Below are 18,194 nucleotides of genomic sequence, written 5' to 3'. Positions count from 1 at the left end.
TATCTTTTCTTAGTTTATTTTAAGAACCACAGGTTCAAATTCTACATGTAATAGCTCATTTGAAAGGTATTGCAGGTAAGTACTTTAGGAACTCTAAGTCATAAAAATTGCATGTATACTTTTCAAGTTATTGACAAATAGCTGTTTTAAAAGTGGACACTTCGTGCAATTTTCACAGTTCCTAGGGGAGGTAAGTTTTGGTTAGTTTTACCAGGTAAGTAAGACACTTACAGGGTTCAGTTCTTGGTCCAAGGTAGCCCACCGTTGGGGGTTCAGAGCAACCCCAAAGTCACCACACCAGTAGCTCAGGGCCGGTCAGGTGCAGAGTTCAAAGTGGTGCCCAAAACACATAGGCTAGAATGGAGAGAAGGGGGTGCCCCGGTTCCGGTCTGCTTGCAGGTAAGTACCCGCGTCTTCGGAGGGCAGACCAGGGGGGTTTTGTAGGGCACCGGGGGGGACACAAGTCCACACAGAAATTTCACCCTCAGCAGCGCGGGGGCGGCCGGGTGCAGTGTAGAAACAAGCGTCGGGTTTGTAATGGAAGTCAATGGGAGATCTAGGGATCTCTTCAGCGCTGCAGGCAGGCAAGGGGGGGGTTCCTCGGGGAAACCTCCACTTGGTCAAGGGAGAGGGACTCCTGGCGGTCACTCCTCCAGTGAAAGTCCGGTCCTTCAGGTCCTGGGGGCTGCGGGTGCAGGGTCTCTCCCAGGTGTCGGGACTTAGGATTCAAAAGAGTCGCGGTCAGGGGAAGCCTCGGGATTCCCTCTGCAGGCGGCGCTGTGGGGGCTCAGGGGGGACAGGTTTTTGTACTCACAGTCTTAGAGTAGTCCTGGGGTCCCTCCTGAGGTGTTGGATCGCCACCAGCCGAGTCGGAGTCGCCGGGTGCAGTGTTGCAAGTCTCACGCTTCTTGCGGGGAGCTTGCAGGGATCTTTAAAGCTGCTGGAAACAAAGTTGCAGCTTTTCTTGGAGCAGGTCCGCTGTCCTCGGGAGTTTCTTGTCTTTTCGAAGCAGGGGCAGTCCTCAGAGGATGTCGAGGTCGCTGGTCCCTTTGGAAGGCGTCGCTGGAGCAGGATCTTTGGAAGGCAGGAGACAGGCCGGTGAGTTTCTGGAGCCAAGGCAGTTGTCGTCTTCTGGTCTTCCTCTGCAGGGGTTTTCAGCTAGGCAGTCCTTCTTCTTGTAGTTGCAGGAATCTAATTTTCTAGGGTTCAGGGGAGCCCTTAAATACTAAATTTAAGGGCGTGTTTAGGTCTGGGGGGTTAGTAGCCAATGGCTACTAGCCCTGAGGGTGGGTACACCCTCTTTGTGCCTCCTCCCAAGGGGAGGGGGTCACAATCCTAACCCTATTGGGGGAATCCTCCATCTGCAAGATGGAGGATTTCTAAAAGTCAGAGTCACCTCAGCTCAGGACACCTTAGGGGCTGTCCTGACTGGCCAGTGACTCCTCCTTGTTTTTCTCATTATTTTCTCCGGCCTTGCCGCCAAAAGTGGGGCCTGGTCGGAGGGGGCGGGCAACTCCACTAGCTGGAGTGTCCTGCTGGGTTGGCACAAAGGAGGTGAGCCTTTGAGGCTCACCGCCAGGTGTGACAATTCCTGCCTGGGAGTGGTGTTAGCATCTCCACCCAGTGCAGGCTTTGTTACTGGCCTCAGAGTGACAAAGGCACTCTCCCCATGGGGCCAGCAACATGTCTCGGTTTGTGGCAGGCTGCTAAAACTAGTCAGCCTACACAGATAGTCGGTTAAGTTTCAGGGGGCACCTCTAAGGTGCCCTCTGTGGTGTATTTTACAATAAAATGCACACTGGCATCAGTGTGCATTTATTGTGCTGAGAAGTTTGATACCAAACTTCCCAGTTTTCAGTGTAGCCATTATGGTGCTGTGGAGTTCGTGTTTGACAAACTCCCAGACCATATACTCTTATGGCTACCCTGCACTTACAATGTCTAAGGTTTTGTTTAGACACTGTAGGGGTACCATGCTCATGCACTGGTACCCTCACCTATGGTATAGTGCACCCTGCCTTAGGGCTGTAAGGCCTGCTAGAGGGGTGTCTTACCTATACTGCATAGGCAGTGAGAGGCTGGCATGGCACCCTGAGGGGAGTGCCATGTCGACTTACTCGTTTTGTCCTCACTAGCACACACAAGCTGGCAAGCAGTGTGTCTGTGCTGAGTGAGAGGTCTCCAGGGTGGCATAAGACATGCTGCAGCCCTTAGAGACCTTCCTTGGCATCAGGGCCCTTGGTACTAGAAGTACCAGTTACAAGGGACTTATCTGGATGCCAGGGTCTGCCAATTGTGGATACAAAAGTACAGGTTAGGGAAAGAACACTGGTGCTGGGGCCTGGTTAGCAGGCCTCAGCACACTTTCAATTGTAAACATAGCATCAGCAAAGGCAAAAAGTCAGGGGGCAACCATGCCAAGGAGGCATTTCCTTACAGTTGTATTAAAGGAATCTAACGGGGGCGTGGCCAAGTGAGCCATCATGGCGGTCGCAATCTAAGGGAGCTCCCGCTCCTCCTCAGCATTCAGCGATCCAGCCTAACAGCGGATCGTCCCCATCATGATCTAAGGGTGGAGGTGACACGGGGAGCCTGAGAGGGGTCTGCCGGGGCCAGTGGCGGGCTGGAGTGGGGCAGAGAGGAGCTCCTGTAAGCCGCGCGCAGAGCGAGCCTGGCGGGCTCTGATTCTGGGAGTGCACGTCCCGGCACTGTCGGCGGTCCTGCCTGACGCGTGGGGCCGGCTGGTGGACTGGAGCTGAAGACCGACCGAGCAGAGGCAGGGCTTGGGTCGTGTGTGGCCCGATTGTGGCTGATGTCCACAGGGCCCGGAGCCTGGAGGACAACTTTTGAAGGGCGGGGCCCCGCCGCCGAGCGAATACGGGAGGAGGCGGCGTGCAGCCCGGTTGCGGCACTTGGTGGCCCGGCCCATCGCTGTCAGGTGAGGCCTCGGTGGCCCCTCCTCACCCCCTCTTGCTGCGTGGTCCTGTGTCTGGCCCGCCCTGTTAGGCGCCCCGTATTGGAGTGGGGTGCGGCAGTGGGTGAATCGGCCTGACCTGGAGGCGACACTTGAGGTGAGCTACACTGGGACCTGGGGGAAAGACCCCGTCCATGTGCGCCCCGCCGGCATGCGACATCGCTGCGCAGGGGCCGTGTGCCGCCAAGCTGACGTTTGAGACGCGGCCAGTGATGCACCTGTGAGGAAGAGCTGGCTGGGTGTCCACTGCTCCCACTGGCCGCCGAGGGCTGTGTGGGGGCCGGAGGGCTGCCCCCCCGCTGCCTGACTCTTGCTGGGGACCTGAAGTGGATCGTCGAATGCACGGGGTGGCAGTTCTCCTCCTTCCTCCCCCCCCTTCAGTAGATGTAAGCTTCCCTGACAACGTTGGTGGTGGCTGGACTGAGTGCGCCGCTTGACCTGGTTGGCAGTCTGGAGCCCAGAGGTTTGCCTAGTGGAATTGTGCCATGGGCTGGGATCGGACCGGCCGGGTGTCTGCTGCGGCCTGCAACATACCAGCTCAAGGGTGCGACGGACCTGCTTGGTGCCCTCGGAGCAGGGGTCATGTGTTGAGATTTGGGGTGAGAGGGCTGCCAAGTTTAGTGCAGAGGCAGCCCTTCACGGTCTGGACCCCGGCCCCGCTTCTGTGACAGACTGACCGATTTGGGAGGCACGAGTGAGGGAAGGATCCTGGAAATGGGATGGGACAGACCCCCCCCCCCAGGCTAAGACGGCCCAGACTAAAATGGATCAGTACACATGTTCTAGAGACTCTAATGCCGGCCAGGTGCCGGGGGCGGCCGGGGAGGCGGTGGGTGCCCAGCCCCCCCGCTGCCAGCCATGGCAACACTTTTAAAGGCAATCCAGGACTCCCTGGAGGCAGTGGAGTCAAAGGTCGATGGAGTCCACGTGAACCTCTCCCTGGTGCGGCAGGATCTGTGGTGAGTGGCTGAGAGGGTGACTGAGGCTGAGACTAGAATTTCAACGATGGAAGATGTTGAGACTGCCCTTCAACACAGGTTGCTCAGCTCACATCAAAGTGGCCGGTCTGGAGGAGAGGGCAGAGGATGCAGAAAACCACTCACAGAGGAACAGTCTTCGTCTGGTGGGGTTGCTGGAGGAGCTAACAGGTGGTAAACTGCGGAATCTTATGGAGACCTGGTTTCTGTCATGGGTCTCCTAGGGCAGGCTCTTGAGTTGCTCCGTGGTGGAGCAGGCGCACCGTGCGCTCGCCAGGCGGCCTCCACCGGGGACCCCTCCTCGGCCGGTGATGGTCTGGGTCCTCAACTATAGAGACCACACTACTATTCTGCGGGAGGCCCACTCCCAGGGGGAGATACACTATTCTAATTTCCTCCTTGATGGGGCTTGGATGCGGCCTCGGGCTGAGATGCTTTGACCGACACCGGCACCAGTACTGCAAGGTGGTTGGATGGTGGTTTTGACCCATCCCTGCTGTGGCAGGGCCGAGGAATAAGTATGTGTTTTTCTTCCATGGTGGGGCCTCAGGCCCTGACTAATGTCTCTCACTGAATGTATAGTATTACTGTATTTCAATTTCAAGGCGGATTATCTGTAGAGGAGCGGGGGGTGTCCAGATGTATACCGCCAACTCCTCCATGAGTTACCGTAGGTTAGGATGTTCAGAGGGGGGCAACAGATGCTTCTTGGGTGGAAGTGTGGGGTGGGGTGGAATTTAGGGGGCAAGGGTACTGTTTTAGTTTTTCTAGTAGTTTAGACTGCATTCCGTTGTTAAGTTTACAAGTAGTTTTTTTTGCACCACATCTGTTCCACACAACTACACTTTCCAACTCTGTCACAGACTGGGAGATGTCATACTAGCATCTGGCCGCATGGTCCACCGTTCCCGCATGCTGTCTCTTGCTTGTCAGGATGCCCGATAGGTCAGACACCTAAATTCTCATGCCTAAGTTGATTTCGGTCATCTCATGGAATGTTAATTGGCTCCTAGACCGCATTAAACGTACTGCAGTACTTAAGTACCTCAAGACACATGTCCTACTGCATCTACTGGGAACGCGTTGCTCCTTTTTGGGGTGCTTCGGATACAATAGGGTCTACCATTTGGGGTTTATGCAAGGGTCCCGGGGAGTGACCCTGCTGCTTCATAAGTCGCTACCATTGACCGTTACGAAGGTTCACGAGGACCCACTTGGGAGGTACATTGGAGTAGAGGATCAGATAGAGGCTAGGCAATACCATTTGATATCCTCTTATATTCCTCCCCCATCTGTTGCATGCTACCTGTGCAGTAGCTAGCGTCGCTTCCGGCCGGCTTCTCACTATTATGGGGGGACTTTAATGCGGTTCTGTATCCGCTCTGGGATGTCTCTGCTGAGCCTAGCGCTGTTCGACGTACCCGATCGACAAGTGTTACGACTTGGGCGCGTGCCTACACCCATCGGTCTGCCGCCCATCACACTGAAGCCTGTATTGATCTTGTATGGGTTCCGGGGACGGATGTATTTAATTTGAGGTCAGTCCGCATCCTTCCTAGGGGCATATCTGATCATGCCCCTCTGTTCGCAGATTGGGGAGTTGCATTTCCGACACTTAGACCAACCTGAAGGCTCAACACGTGGCATTTGAACTCCCCAGAATGTCAGTTTTCTAGAAGGGAAACTTTAGGCTTTTTTTCAATAGAATGTGGGCTCTGTGGCCTCGGAGTGATGGTGTGGGCGGCCTTTAAGCAGACAATGAGGGGTACCATCAAAAGTTATATTCGTGGGCAGGAGCGACGTCAGCGGAGGCGCTGCAAACAAACCGAGGCTGCAATATTGGAACTAGAGGGGCGGGCTAGATACTCTGATGCCCCAGCGATGCAGCGCCAGCTGGTGCTGGCGCGGTCAGAATTATGTCAAATACCTCTCGACGAGGCTAAACAATGTTTTCAGGTGTCGACTAGGAGAGTATACGAGATGGAGGATAAGTCCGGCAAACTGCTCTATTGGTTTGCAACGCGTGGGGTGGCAGCTCGAGTAGTGCCTGCCATATGTGATAGGAAGGGAAACGCCCAAGTGGAATTGGAAGCAATTGCCCAGGCTTTTGCCGCCTACTATCAAGAATTATATGCTAAAGACCCACTCCTGCGCTTGGTGGAGGAGGGTTCCCTGGTTTGGGACCTCCCAGTCCCAACTATCCCACCCACTCTTGCCCAGGACTTGGACCAGCCACTAACAGCGGAGGAGGTGGATACCGCTGTTTCGGAGCTGATGGTGGTAGAACTGCTGGGCTGGACGGCTACCAATTGAGTAATACAAACGGTTTCGCTAATTATTGGTACTTCATCTCCTGAATCTTTATGATGGAGCCCTGGAGATGGGGACTTTTCCCCCTGAACTTGATTGCTCTACCATTGGGGTCCTGCCCAGGAGGGGCAGGCTCAAGAAAAATGTGCGTCGCATTGGCCAATCTCCCTCATCAATGCTTATATCAAAATATACGTCTTACGCATACGCTGACCCACCTCTTTCATCCGGTTCAAGGTGGCTTCATGCCCGGCAGAAGCACGCGTCACTGTATCCATCGAGTTCAGTTGGCCATATCTTGTGGTGGTTGCTCCAATGGTCCCTAGGCCCTTCTGCTCATATATTTTAGTAAGGCATTCAACACGATTTAATGGGAGCACATGGAGGTAATCCCAGCACGCATGGGGCTGGGACCATTGCTCCGCTGAATGATCTGTCTCCTTTATCAACATCCCACTACCCAGGTTTGGGTAAATGGAGTGCTCTCCCAGAAGTTTCCAATTCAACGAGGAACACGGCAGGGGTGCCCCCTATCACCACTGCTCTTCGCCCTGGCAATCAAGCCTCTGGCGTGCTTGCTGCAGAGTGACCCGCTGATGTGGGGCTGGAGGTGGGGTGGAATACAGAGTGACGTTGTATGCAGACAACATTTTGGTGTTTCTCAGTGATCCGCCCGTGTCGGGGCCCAGATGCGCAGAACTGATGCAACGGATTGGGGAGGTGTTGGGACCCCACTGGTGGAGGTCAAGGGGGACACGGAGGGTCGACAGTCGTGTCTCCATGTCCCAGAGCGGAGGAATGTGTTTGAATACTGGGTAGTTCATGTTTCCCTTCTGCATGATTTAGCGTAGGTACTAAACTTTGGAGTTTTGTCGGCGTGTCTGGACAGTGATCTGCAATGTTGGAGGTATCTTCACCTAAACCCCCTTGGGTGAACTGCCCTCATCAAAATGATGTGGCTCCCCCAATACCTATATGCCCTCACAAATTACCCATACCAAATACCAAGGGCGTGGTTCCATACTCTCACCTTGAAATTTATTGCCTTCATCTGGAATGGAGGGTGGCACAAAGTGGCTTTTATTACCGCACGTAAGTCCCCGTACAAGGAAGGCATGGGAATCACAGATCTATATATTTACAATTTAGCTGCCCAGGTGGTGCCCATAAATTATTGGTTTGCAGGAGGCTGGGGTGATCCGGCATATCAACTGGAGATCCACGAAGCGGGCTTTTGGAGAATACTAGGTACGCTCTATGGTGGCAGGGTTCCAGTCCAGACTGCGTCTAGCACTCGGGTGGCAGTGGGTTCCTAGAGGGCAGCCCTACGACTCATTAAATGAGACCGGCGTCTTACTCGAGGGACTCTGGTGTCGCATGGAGAATGGTTGCACCAGCTTGCTACCTTCAAGGGCTTTCGGCACTGGGACGCAATAGGGGTGACTTTCTTGGGTGACGTATATGCTGGGGACAAACTTATGTCCTCCAGGATATGAGAGAATACTACGGGTTACATCAGACACAATTCTTCCGATACCTACAATTGTATCATGCCCTGGGCAAACACGTTTCAGTGACAACTCAGCTCCCCGAGTGTAGCCCGCCTGAGGCTAAATTGTTATCTGGGAGCCTGGGGAGAAAGGCAGTGTCCCAAGTTTACAAATCTCTATTTACGAATGTCCCCGATGGGTTTGACCACCTGCGACAGAGGTGGACGCACTGGTTAGGGGAGCTGGATGACGTTGACTGGTGGGAGGCACTATTGGCCCCCTGGGAGTTAGCCATCTCGTCTAGGCTGCACATGGCGCAGTTTAGCTACCTGCACGCATCTTACTTACCTCCTGCAGTAATGTAAAAAATGTCTTACGGAGCAGGGTCCGCCTGTGCCAGATGTGGCCTCCTGGGAGGGGACTTCCTCCACGTGACTTGGAGCTGTCCCGAAATACGACCTTTTTGGGATTGGCGTAGAAATAGCAGAGGTCCTGGGGCGCCCTGTAGACCTAAGCCCTAAGGTTGAGTTGCTGGGGCTATTGGAGGAGCTGGGGGGCCCCCATGCTGACCGAACATTTGTGGGAGTTGCATGCCTTGTCACTAAGAGAGATATTGCTTGCAGGTTGAGGCTTCAAGGGGCCCCTTCGTTGGCGAGATGGAGGGCGGGGGTCAATTGGTGTGCGCATCAAGGAAAGCCGATTTATGCAGCGCAAGAGCGCCCTGAGAAACATAACAAAGTATGGGGGGAAATGGTGGGCCTACAATGATGTTTTATTGTAATGCATTACTGAACAATGATTGTCCAGCATTGGATTGTGTTTTGTGCGCCAAACTTGTATTATTGATGTTGTCGGAGCTCAGTGTGTGTGCACTGTTCTTTAACTCATTGAAAACAAAACTAATAAATTTGGTTCTTAAACAAATAAAGGAATCTAAGAATGATTAATTTAAGGCCAAAGCCATAGTGTTCTAGAGATTTAAAAATAATGTTCTAATTCACACAGTCAAATGCCTTTCCCTGACGTAATGTTATAGCTACCAGTGGTTTCTTCACCTTAAAAGCTTTGCCAAGAATATTACAAAAAGTTTGAATATTACAATATATTTTACTATTGCTAGACGATGTTATTGGTTGCACCAAACAAGTTCAGCAATACCCTTAGCGAACATTTTATAATCAACATTTGTGAATTAAAACTGGCCTATTATAAAATGTTTTAGTAATCCTGGACATTCTCAGTCAAACCACAAAGCTTCCAGAAAGGTCCCTTGTGAAATACTGCTGGAGGAAAAATAAGAAACAAATAATAATTTAGGAAGTAAACCATTATAGAAATGTATGTACAATTTAATAGAAACACCATTAAAGCCTACAGAGTTGCCTTTTTCACAAATATAAACAGCCTTTTAAATTCTTCTAAAATTATATACTTTTCAAGGGAGGCAAATGTCTGTAATTTCTAATTGTGTACATTCCTTTTTAATCTTTAAATAATTTGCAGGCCTTTCCCCGCTTTATTTTTTGCTGCCATAATATGTTCGACCACTCATGAGTAATACACATTTTCAGTATAAATTTTGTCACATTTAATTTTGGCCTTCTCTTCTTAGTGTTTGTGGTGTAGGAGAAATGTTTGAGTCTCTTAATTCTATCAAACTGAACCTTTTGACTTTTATTTCAGCTGTGTTCTTCTTGGGAAAATGGCTTATAATAAATCCTCTTGTGTAAATGAGTACCAGGTGACCTAAGTATTAAGAGACTGAAAAAAAACTCTGAAAAAAAACTTTTCAGATGCCACTGTAAAATTAGGATCCTTCAGTAGTGAATTATTAGATCTCCATTTGATTGATACCGTTGTTTAGCGGAATGAGTTCAAAATCTACTAAGACAGATGCATTGTCAAACTTAAGGATAGCCACCATTTTAGCATGAAGTGGAGATTAAGACACATGATTACTAAGAAATATTTGATCAATTCTTAATGGACAACCATGCAGAAGGAGAGAAAAAGGAATACTCACAAACATATGGATAGTATAACCTTCAAATATCTACAAAATTCGTTATTCAACATCTCTCTTTAATTGTTTCAGCATTTTATTTGGTTTTAATCTAAATGTGGAATTTCAATCCGGAAAGGAACCCCTGATTACAGCCACCCCCAAAGTGAATAGAATCATTCAAATGAATAGAATCATTCAAGCAGTCCTCCATTTTGTTTGAATTAAGATCCTAAAATGTGGTATGTCACCAGGTTGGACAACATAAAATGAAAATAGTGATGTGGACCCTATTTATAATAAATCTGTTTATCCTTAAACTGAAAAATTACCTTATTAGCCAGATTTTCCTTTGCATAAAATGAGTGTATCACTTTTTTGTTAAAAACTGGAGAAAAGATCTCACCTGCCTGGTTACTTTTAAGCTTGTGAGTTTAAAGGTTCAGAAAGGTGGGCCCCTCATGATGAAACAAAACTTCAATTTTACCTCGATAAATAGGATTAAACTCTTTGCAAGTGATTTATATTTTGCCGGTAATCCTACTCTGTTGCAGTGGCAACGGAGTATCCTTGCCACCAAGAGAATGGCCAGCCGATTTAAATATGGGTGGAACATTGCTGTAACCTCGGCAGACTCTACTCCATCTCCGATGTGGTTACACCCCTCTGATGGAGTAAGGGCCATTGCATGAGCGGTGGTTTCTTTGAATTCTAGAAATGTCCATCAGCCTGATGGTCATTTCTAAATTTGGCATTTAAGACCTCTGCTAGGGTGACAGAGTGTTTTACTCCGTCACCATTGCAGAGAACGGCCCAACTGCCAAAACCAAATTCAGTACTGTGCCTCTTAATAGGATTTTCAAGCCCCTTTCACATTCTAGGAGATGGTCCAAAATGTTACAGAAAATGGAAGAATATACATTTTAAATATGTGCATTATAAACAATAAAAACATGATAAAATACTAATATGTCACTTGTTACATACTCTGGGGTGGTTGCAGTCCAACTGGCTTTCTGTTTCATGTTAGCACATTGACAGAGATCTTAGGGGGTCATTCCAACCCTGGCGGTCAATGACCGCCGGGTTGGAGGACCGCGGGAGCACCGCCGACAGGCCGGCGGTGCTCCCAAGGGCATTCCGACCGCGGCGGTAAAGCCGCGGTCGGACCGGCAACACTGGCGGTCTCCCGCCAGTGTACCGCCGCCCTTTGGAATCCTCCAACCCCCCCTACCGCCATCCAGTTCCCGGCGGTCCGCCCGCCGGGAACCGGATGGCGGTAGGGGGATCGCGGGGCCCCTGGGGGCCCCTGCAGTGCCCATGCCACTGGCATGGGCACTGCAGGGGCCCCCGTAAGAGGGCCCCTACAAGTATTTCACTGTCTGCTTAGCAGACAGTGAAATACGCGACGGGTGCAACAGCACCCGTCGCACCTTCCCACTCCGCCGGCTCGATTACGAGCCGGCATCCTCGTGGGAAGGGAGTTTTTCCCTGGGCTGGCGGGCGGTCTTTCGACCGCAGAGCGGTATTTCGGAGGGGGGAACTCTGGCGGGCGGCCTCCGCCGCCCGTCAGGGTCAGAATGACCCCCTTAGTGTCTGTTCCTGGGACACGTTCTAGAAGATCTAGAAAAGTATGTTCTTCTCCTCTGCAGTGCAAAATACATGTTCTTAATTCAGAAGGATCCTTATGTATAACCTTGTTGTCTTTCTAAGTCACCCTAAAGAAACAAGGATGAACAATGCCAAACATAGCTCTTTAGAGCCAGACATTTCTTGTCAGCAGTAGCTTTAGAAATATACTGTGAAAAAAGCTATTACTCCCTTTGATGAAGAAAAACAGCTTCAGATTTATTTATAGAGTTTAATGAAGCACGAACATGACCCAAGGGTATCAGAATTTTGTAGGTATGAAAGCCATAACACGTTCCATAACATCATAAAGTAACTACATAAACAAAGATCGAGAGGGTCTGACCAGAGAAAGCCATAACCAATTTCTTGCCCCATATTATAGCGTGGCAGAGGAACGAACTCCACTCCTAAAAAGTGTATTATCCATAATTGCACTTTGGGGGTGCAACATTGTGGCTCATACTATGGTATTAATGGTAACTGTACATTATAGAGAGTGTGTCAAGTGATCGTGGCATTGTCCCTGACCATTGTTGTGAAAGAAATCTGTATCGTAAAATTCTTTTCACCTCTTTCTTTTTTTTTTTTAAAGTCCTCATGCACCTCAAACCTCCATACCGCACCCTTCTCACTTTCTGAAAAGATATGGAGGCGACCTAAGCCAGAGGGATCAAATCTTACCCACTCAACCTTTTCTGGGAGCTCCCTGCATGGCTGAAAGGTGAAAAGACAGATATTTTAATCATTGGACTTCATCTTCAAACTTTTACCCACTCCAATCCTCACCAAACCCTCCAAGCTTTCTAAGTTCTAAAGTGTACCCCCCACTCTAATAGGGAACCCCATATCTTCTCCTTTTTCTGCCTCTGCTCAGGGCCACCCACCTTTATACCTAATTTTGCTGTATTAAAAAGGGCATCAAGCCATTTCCTATATATAGCAGAGGACACAGCGAACCACTTGAAACAGATCTCCCTTTTTCCCAAAAGAATGGAATAGAACAAGCTCCTCTTTTCTTTAGTCCAACCCTCCAGATCTTGCTGCTTCCCAAAAATGATAAGGGGGAGACTCACCAAAATCTCCTGCCCCAATATCTCAGAGAGCGTTCCCAACACCTCTACCCAGAAGGAGTCAATAGTCGGACACTCCATAAACATGTGGATATAGGTTGGATTTGGAGCTCCACATTTGGGACACTTCACCACTCCCCCTTTCTTTATTTTGCTAAGCTTTGCTGGGGAGATATAGGCTCTGTGTACTGAGTAAAGATGATTTTTCCTAAATGCAGCGGGTCTTACTACATCAAACAAGATTTTCATTGTTTCTTACCACCATGCCTGTATCTGCTCCTGAGGCATAGTGTCTTCCCAAAGATACTCAGGCAATTTAACTTCGCCGTCAATTAACTCCAAAATTCCCCAATACCAGACTGACACCTTATTAGTGCTAAGGGAGCTGCTGAGCAAATTCTTCGCTAGAGGGTTATCCCCCCCAGACTCATTTGAATGTTCTGTGTCCAACCTTTCAGCTGAATGTATTGAAATCTAGATAAAGTGCCCCCGTCTTATCCTTTAGTTCCTCCCAGGGGAGTAATGCTCCTTCCCTTAGAAGGTCGCCCCAGAACTCAATGCCCACTTCCCTAATTGGTTTGGCTAGTGTGTCTTTTATGCATTCTGGGGTACTTGGAGAATCCCAAATTGGTGCGTTCTGGCTGTAATAGGCTATTTTGGTTACTGTTTTTACTTGATGCCAACTTTTTGCCACGTCTTGCAAGACCTTTTGTTTTACTTTCTTGAAGAACTTTGGGTCACCAAAGTTTAACAGAAAATGATTGGCTGCTCCCAGAACAGTTTCTGTCATGGCCCCAAACATAACACTGATTGCTGTGGCATCCGGTGAGGCAAACAACACCCTTGAGTTCCTCAGTTGGAATGCCCATGCACCGAGTTGTAAGTCCAGCAACGATAAACCTCCCTTCTCTCTCCTTCTTCGTATCTTTTTCAATGCAATCCTGGCACCCTTAGAGGCCCAGATGAATGAATTTATAGCTTGTTGGATCCTGTCGAGCTATCTTCCATTCATTTGGAGTGGGATAGAGTTATGAATAAAATTTATCTTGGGCAAGAGTGTCATCTTAACCAGATTAACTCTCCCCAATATCATCAAAGGGAGATGAGCCCATCCCCTCATTAATTTACTGCAATCCTCCAGGAGCTTTTTCTGATTCCTCACTACAAGTTGTTCAATGTCCTTAGTTATCATTTCTGCCTTTCGTTGCCATGTGTCACCCTCCTGATTCCAGGACATTATTTCCGTCTTCTCCGGGTTCACATGATATCCAGAGACTGTACCAAAATCCTCGGCTAGTCTCAGTAGCGCTGGAAATGCGGTTGAGAAATCTGTAGTATACACCAAGTCATCCGCATACATTGCTACCTTTCTCTCCCAGTGCTTCCACTTGAAGGGAACTATTACAGGATCCTGCCTTGTTTTCCTGGCAAAGGGTTTTATATATAAATCAGACAACAGTGGGCACAAAGGGCAGCCTTGCCTAGTACCTCTGGATATCCCGAAGGACTCTGTTGGTTTCCCATTTACCATCGTTCTTGCTGAGGGGGCATGGTAAATCTACCTAATGGCCCTGCAGAATTTGTCACCTAAATTGTAATACCTAAAGATCAAAGTTAAGTATTCCCAATTGACCCTATCAAAACCCTTCATAGCATCCAAAGTTATAATACCTACAGGGGTATTATAGGTAGTTGCCAAGTCTACTGCCCCAATCAGGTTAAACGTAAGTTCATGTAAACATCTGCCTTTAAGGAAGCCTTTCTGATCCACACCAATCAAACCTTTCACTACCACATTTAACCTGTCTGCTAATTTTTTTGCATATTGCTTGTAGTCACAGTTCAACAAAGATATAGGTCTATATGGCTCACTCCTGGTTGGGTTTTTGCCTGATTTAAAAATCAATGAAATACTTGCCTCATTCCAGGAAGCTGTAATGGGGAAGTCGTTCGCAAATATCCCAGTAAATAGTTCTAACAAAAAAGGTGCTAATACATCTCTCAAAACGTTGTACAGTTCCACCGGTAGACCATCTGGACCTGGTGCTTTCATTACTTTACTTCCCTGTAAAGCTGCTGTTATTTTTCCTAACGTGAATGGTTTATTCAACCAAAGCTGCTCTTCTTGTGATAAACTAGGGAGTATATCCTTCCCTAGTCAAGTTCGAACCTCTTCCTCCCCAACATTTACTTCTTCACTATAGAGCTGTGGAAAACAATAGCTGAAAAGAGCTGTCTATTCTTTCCTTATCTGTAGTCCTTTCCCCGAACTGATCTAACTCGATTTCCTTGATATAGATATTCTTTTGGTCCTTTTTGACCTTCGAAGCAAATAGCTTCCCTGGGCTTTCTCCATATTCAAGGTGGGCCAGCTTACACACCTCCCATCTATTTATGACTCTAGACTGTAGAAGAGACTCAAGCTGCTGTTTTAGAGCGCTCAAATTCGTTTGCAATTTCAATTTCTCGCTCTCCTCAACACTATTTGTTAGCTGATCTCTGCATTTTCCCATCTCTGTTTCCAAGGATCCTATTTCAGCTGTATACTGCTTATTCTTATAACTAGCTAGTCTCATGATTTTCCCACGTATAACTGCTTTAAAAGTATCCCATACCAAGCTAAGCGGTCTGACCCTAAATTAGCCGTAAAAAACACCTCTAACTCTGCACACAACTTAGTTGTAATTTCCTCATCCAACAGCAATGTACGATCTAATGTCCACCTCCTGTTCTCTCTGTCCTTTTACAGCTTCATTTTTAATACTACCGCCCCATGGTCTGATAAATGAGCAGGCAGGTATACTATAACCTCAACCGAGTCGCACCACAGCTGATCCACTAGAAAATAGTCAATACGTGAAGAGTGACTATATTTTTTATTATTGTATGAAAAGACCTGTTTCACACCTGCTCTCTGCCTCCACAGTTCACACAGGCCCCAATCCCTCATCATCCTTTTCAAATATTGCTGGGATTCTGGACTTACCACTGATCTACTCTTTGTCAGTCTGTCTAGTTTACTATCTAAAACTACATTGAAGTCTCCTGCCATTAGAAATGGGTCAGGGAAATCCATAGCTGGGCAAACAACTTCCTAAGTGGTTCTATATCATCGCAATTGGGGCCATAATACTCTAACAGGATGATATTCCTTCCAAATATCTGTGCTTTTACTATTATCCACCTACTTGCTATATCTGTGTTTACCCTTAGTATTGCTGCATTGACCTGATGCTTGAACAAGATAACCACCCCCTTAGTGTTAAAATCATGTTCAGTGCAAACACAATGAGGAACCCACTTTTGTGCCTTAAATAACTCCCTACACTTGTCTATAGTTAGGTGTGTTTCCTGTAAAATTAGCACTTGAGCAGGGGAGTCCCTCAGATACTGTAAAATCCTATACCTTCTACCTCTCATCCTCAAACCGTTCACATTCCATGACAATATTTGAATATCTCGTTTACCACTGGTCCCCTGGCCCGCCCCCTCACCATCCATTTATTGAGGTTGGTTTAGGAATTCCTAAGGTGCATGAGGCTCTTTTTTCATATTTTCTCCCACATGATCCCCATGCAGTGATCCACCTTCCCCCCACCACCTCTTTCTTGAAGGATCTAGTCAATGAGTTTGTTTGAATTTCTGATGAGAGAGAGTTCCAGATTCTCAGGGCAGTTTCAGAGAAAGTTTGAATGTAAGTCTTCTTTTATTTTAGTCTTGGAGATGCTAGGAACTTCAAATATATTATCAATATGATAGGTAATAGCTAATTCACATTTTCAGCAACCAGGGTGTTTGCCTGTAACAGTTGGATTGTGGCGTTCTTAATATTTTCACACTACTTTAATTCAGTGATGTTGGGCGGCTATTACTAGATATTTGCCTTTGATCCATTCTGTATCGCAAGTATATTATTAGCCATTCTCTCAGTGGGGCACTTGAGGAAGTTTTGCATTGTGTAAAGTAGCTCTTCATTGATTTCATAAGCTGGAACATACTGATTCTGATTATTTGACTTTAGGGCTGCATGAAGTGGTACGATTTAAAATGAAATTGTGAATTGAAAACAAAGCGCTTATACTCCTTATTTGGATGTGCAGTCCCCACAGCATATGATTTATAATAAGAGTGACAATGAAGTAGCAAGTAGGCTCCCTTCTGTGTGGCAAATGATCACAGTCTCTCATTCTTTCATGTATCTCACCTTAGTTTCCCAACCCTACTTGCAGTCTTAGAAAGCCATACATATAGCAAAATCTTTCATATGAATACCCATGGCTCTAGTATCAAGCTGTTCCTTGCCTTCTCACCAAACCTTCATTTTCAGTTACCAACGCCAAAATACTTCTATGCAACATTAGCGTGAGCTCTGCCTTTTCTCTTAATAGTGTTTGTTCTCCTTAGGTTAAAAGGTGGATATGGAGCGCTGCAGTTGGGTTATCCTAGTGAAGCTATGGAGGATATGACTGGTGGAGTGGCCGATGGCTGTCAGTTGAACGTTTCTCCTGCAGAGCTGTGGAGATCTCTGTCTAGGCTTCTGGAGAAAGGAGCTCTAGTTTGCTGTGGAAATACTGTGGTGAGATGGCCTTACTGGTAATTTACACCTCAATCACATACGTACTTCTTCTCTTGTTTTATAATCGAAAAGGCTACATAGTAAAGTCATGATCTTGGCCGATGGGAAAGGCTCAACTGATGGTGCTTTGATGCAGTGATATTCTTTACTGTATGGAGAATGCATACACTACTATTTGTAATGGAGAACTTATTTATACTCATTTCCTATTATTAACAAACCATGAACATGACAGTTTGTTTCATCACAGTGGTGGAGCTGTTTTCACACCTATTTTTGATCAAAATTATCTATCATTTTAAGACAAAACATAATGTCCCCAGTTAGGTCTGCATCTTTACCGGTGGAACTGTTCACATTGAATGCTGCAACCATTGCATTTTCTGAAAGCTTTATTTAGGGTTCATGGTAACTGAAAACCTCCAATTTGCAAAGCAGTGTTCTGTATTCTAAGTTGGGTCTTGTCCTGTGTTGGTGGATCCATGAACACAAATATGGGAAAATAATCCTTCCAGCACATTCACCACCAGAGAAGAGTCCTCAAACTGAAAATGTGGTTCTTCTTCCAAAAATCTCAGTATTTTTGATGCCACCTCGCTGTAAATCAAGACTCAAGTATTAATTCTCCCTCTTACTGTTTTAACTTCATATTTAATATGCTTCCTACTGCCATATCATTTTTACTGCTCTACGATGATTTATTAAATGTCATTTATCAGTTATGAACTGGGGTAGTTGAATGCTATTGTATGTTTCGGTAATGTTTTAGTTTGCATTACATTTTTATGTTTCTGTACTTTATTTTGGACATGAAGAAGAGTAGTAAACAATTGATTACTGCAGAGGTTTTGGTTTGAATGTAGGCTTTGAGGAGCTTGCACCTAAAGGCAAATACCGCATGAACTGTACTATGTGCTTCACTTGGGGATGTTTGCTAGGTGAGTTAATGACAGAAAATTGGAATGTGTATAGTTAGTGCCATGTATACCCCTAATGTGTTGAGAGATAGGCTTATAGGCTTATTGTTATTGTTATCAGGACCAAAGTCGACAAAGGCGAGACCGTTGCACTCATCCTCCTAGACCTCTCTGCAGCTTTTGACACCGTCTGCCTCCACACACGTCTCCACAACATAGGAATCCGCCATAAAGCCTTATACTGGC

The 18,194-nt window shown here is 47.2% G+C and overlaps 1 protein-coding gene across 2 annotated transcripts in view; it reads left to right on the top strand.

Moving 5' to 3' along the window:
• Nucleotides 1–18,194, top strand: part of LOC138259114 (calpain-1 catalytic subunit-like) — a 201,272-nt gene that overhangs the window by 73,868 nt on the left and 109,210 nt on the right. For both annotated transcript variants that reach the window (XM_069206610.1, XM_069206609.1), the window contains one exon: nt 16,860–17,031. In XM_069206610.1, coding sequence (XP_069062711.1) covers nt 16,860–17,031 — 172 coding nt within the window. The remainder of the gene's footprint in view (nt 1–16,859; nt 17,032–18,194) is intronic.

The sequence above is a fragment of the Pleurodeles waltl genome, chromosome 9 (assembly GCF_031143425.1).
Source record: "Pleurodeles waltl isolate 20211129_DDA chromosome 9, aPleWal1.hap1.20221129, whole genome shotgun sequence".
Lineage (NCBI taxonomy): Eukaryota > Metazoa > Chordata > Amphibia > Caudata > Salamandridae > Pleurodeles > Pleurodeles waltl.
Note: the sequence above shows the minus strand (reverse complement) of the source record. Positions and strands in the feature narration are given on the sequence as shown.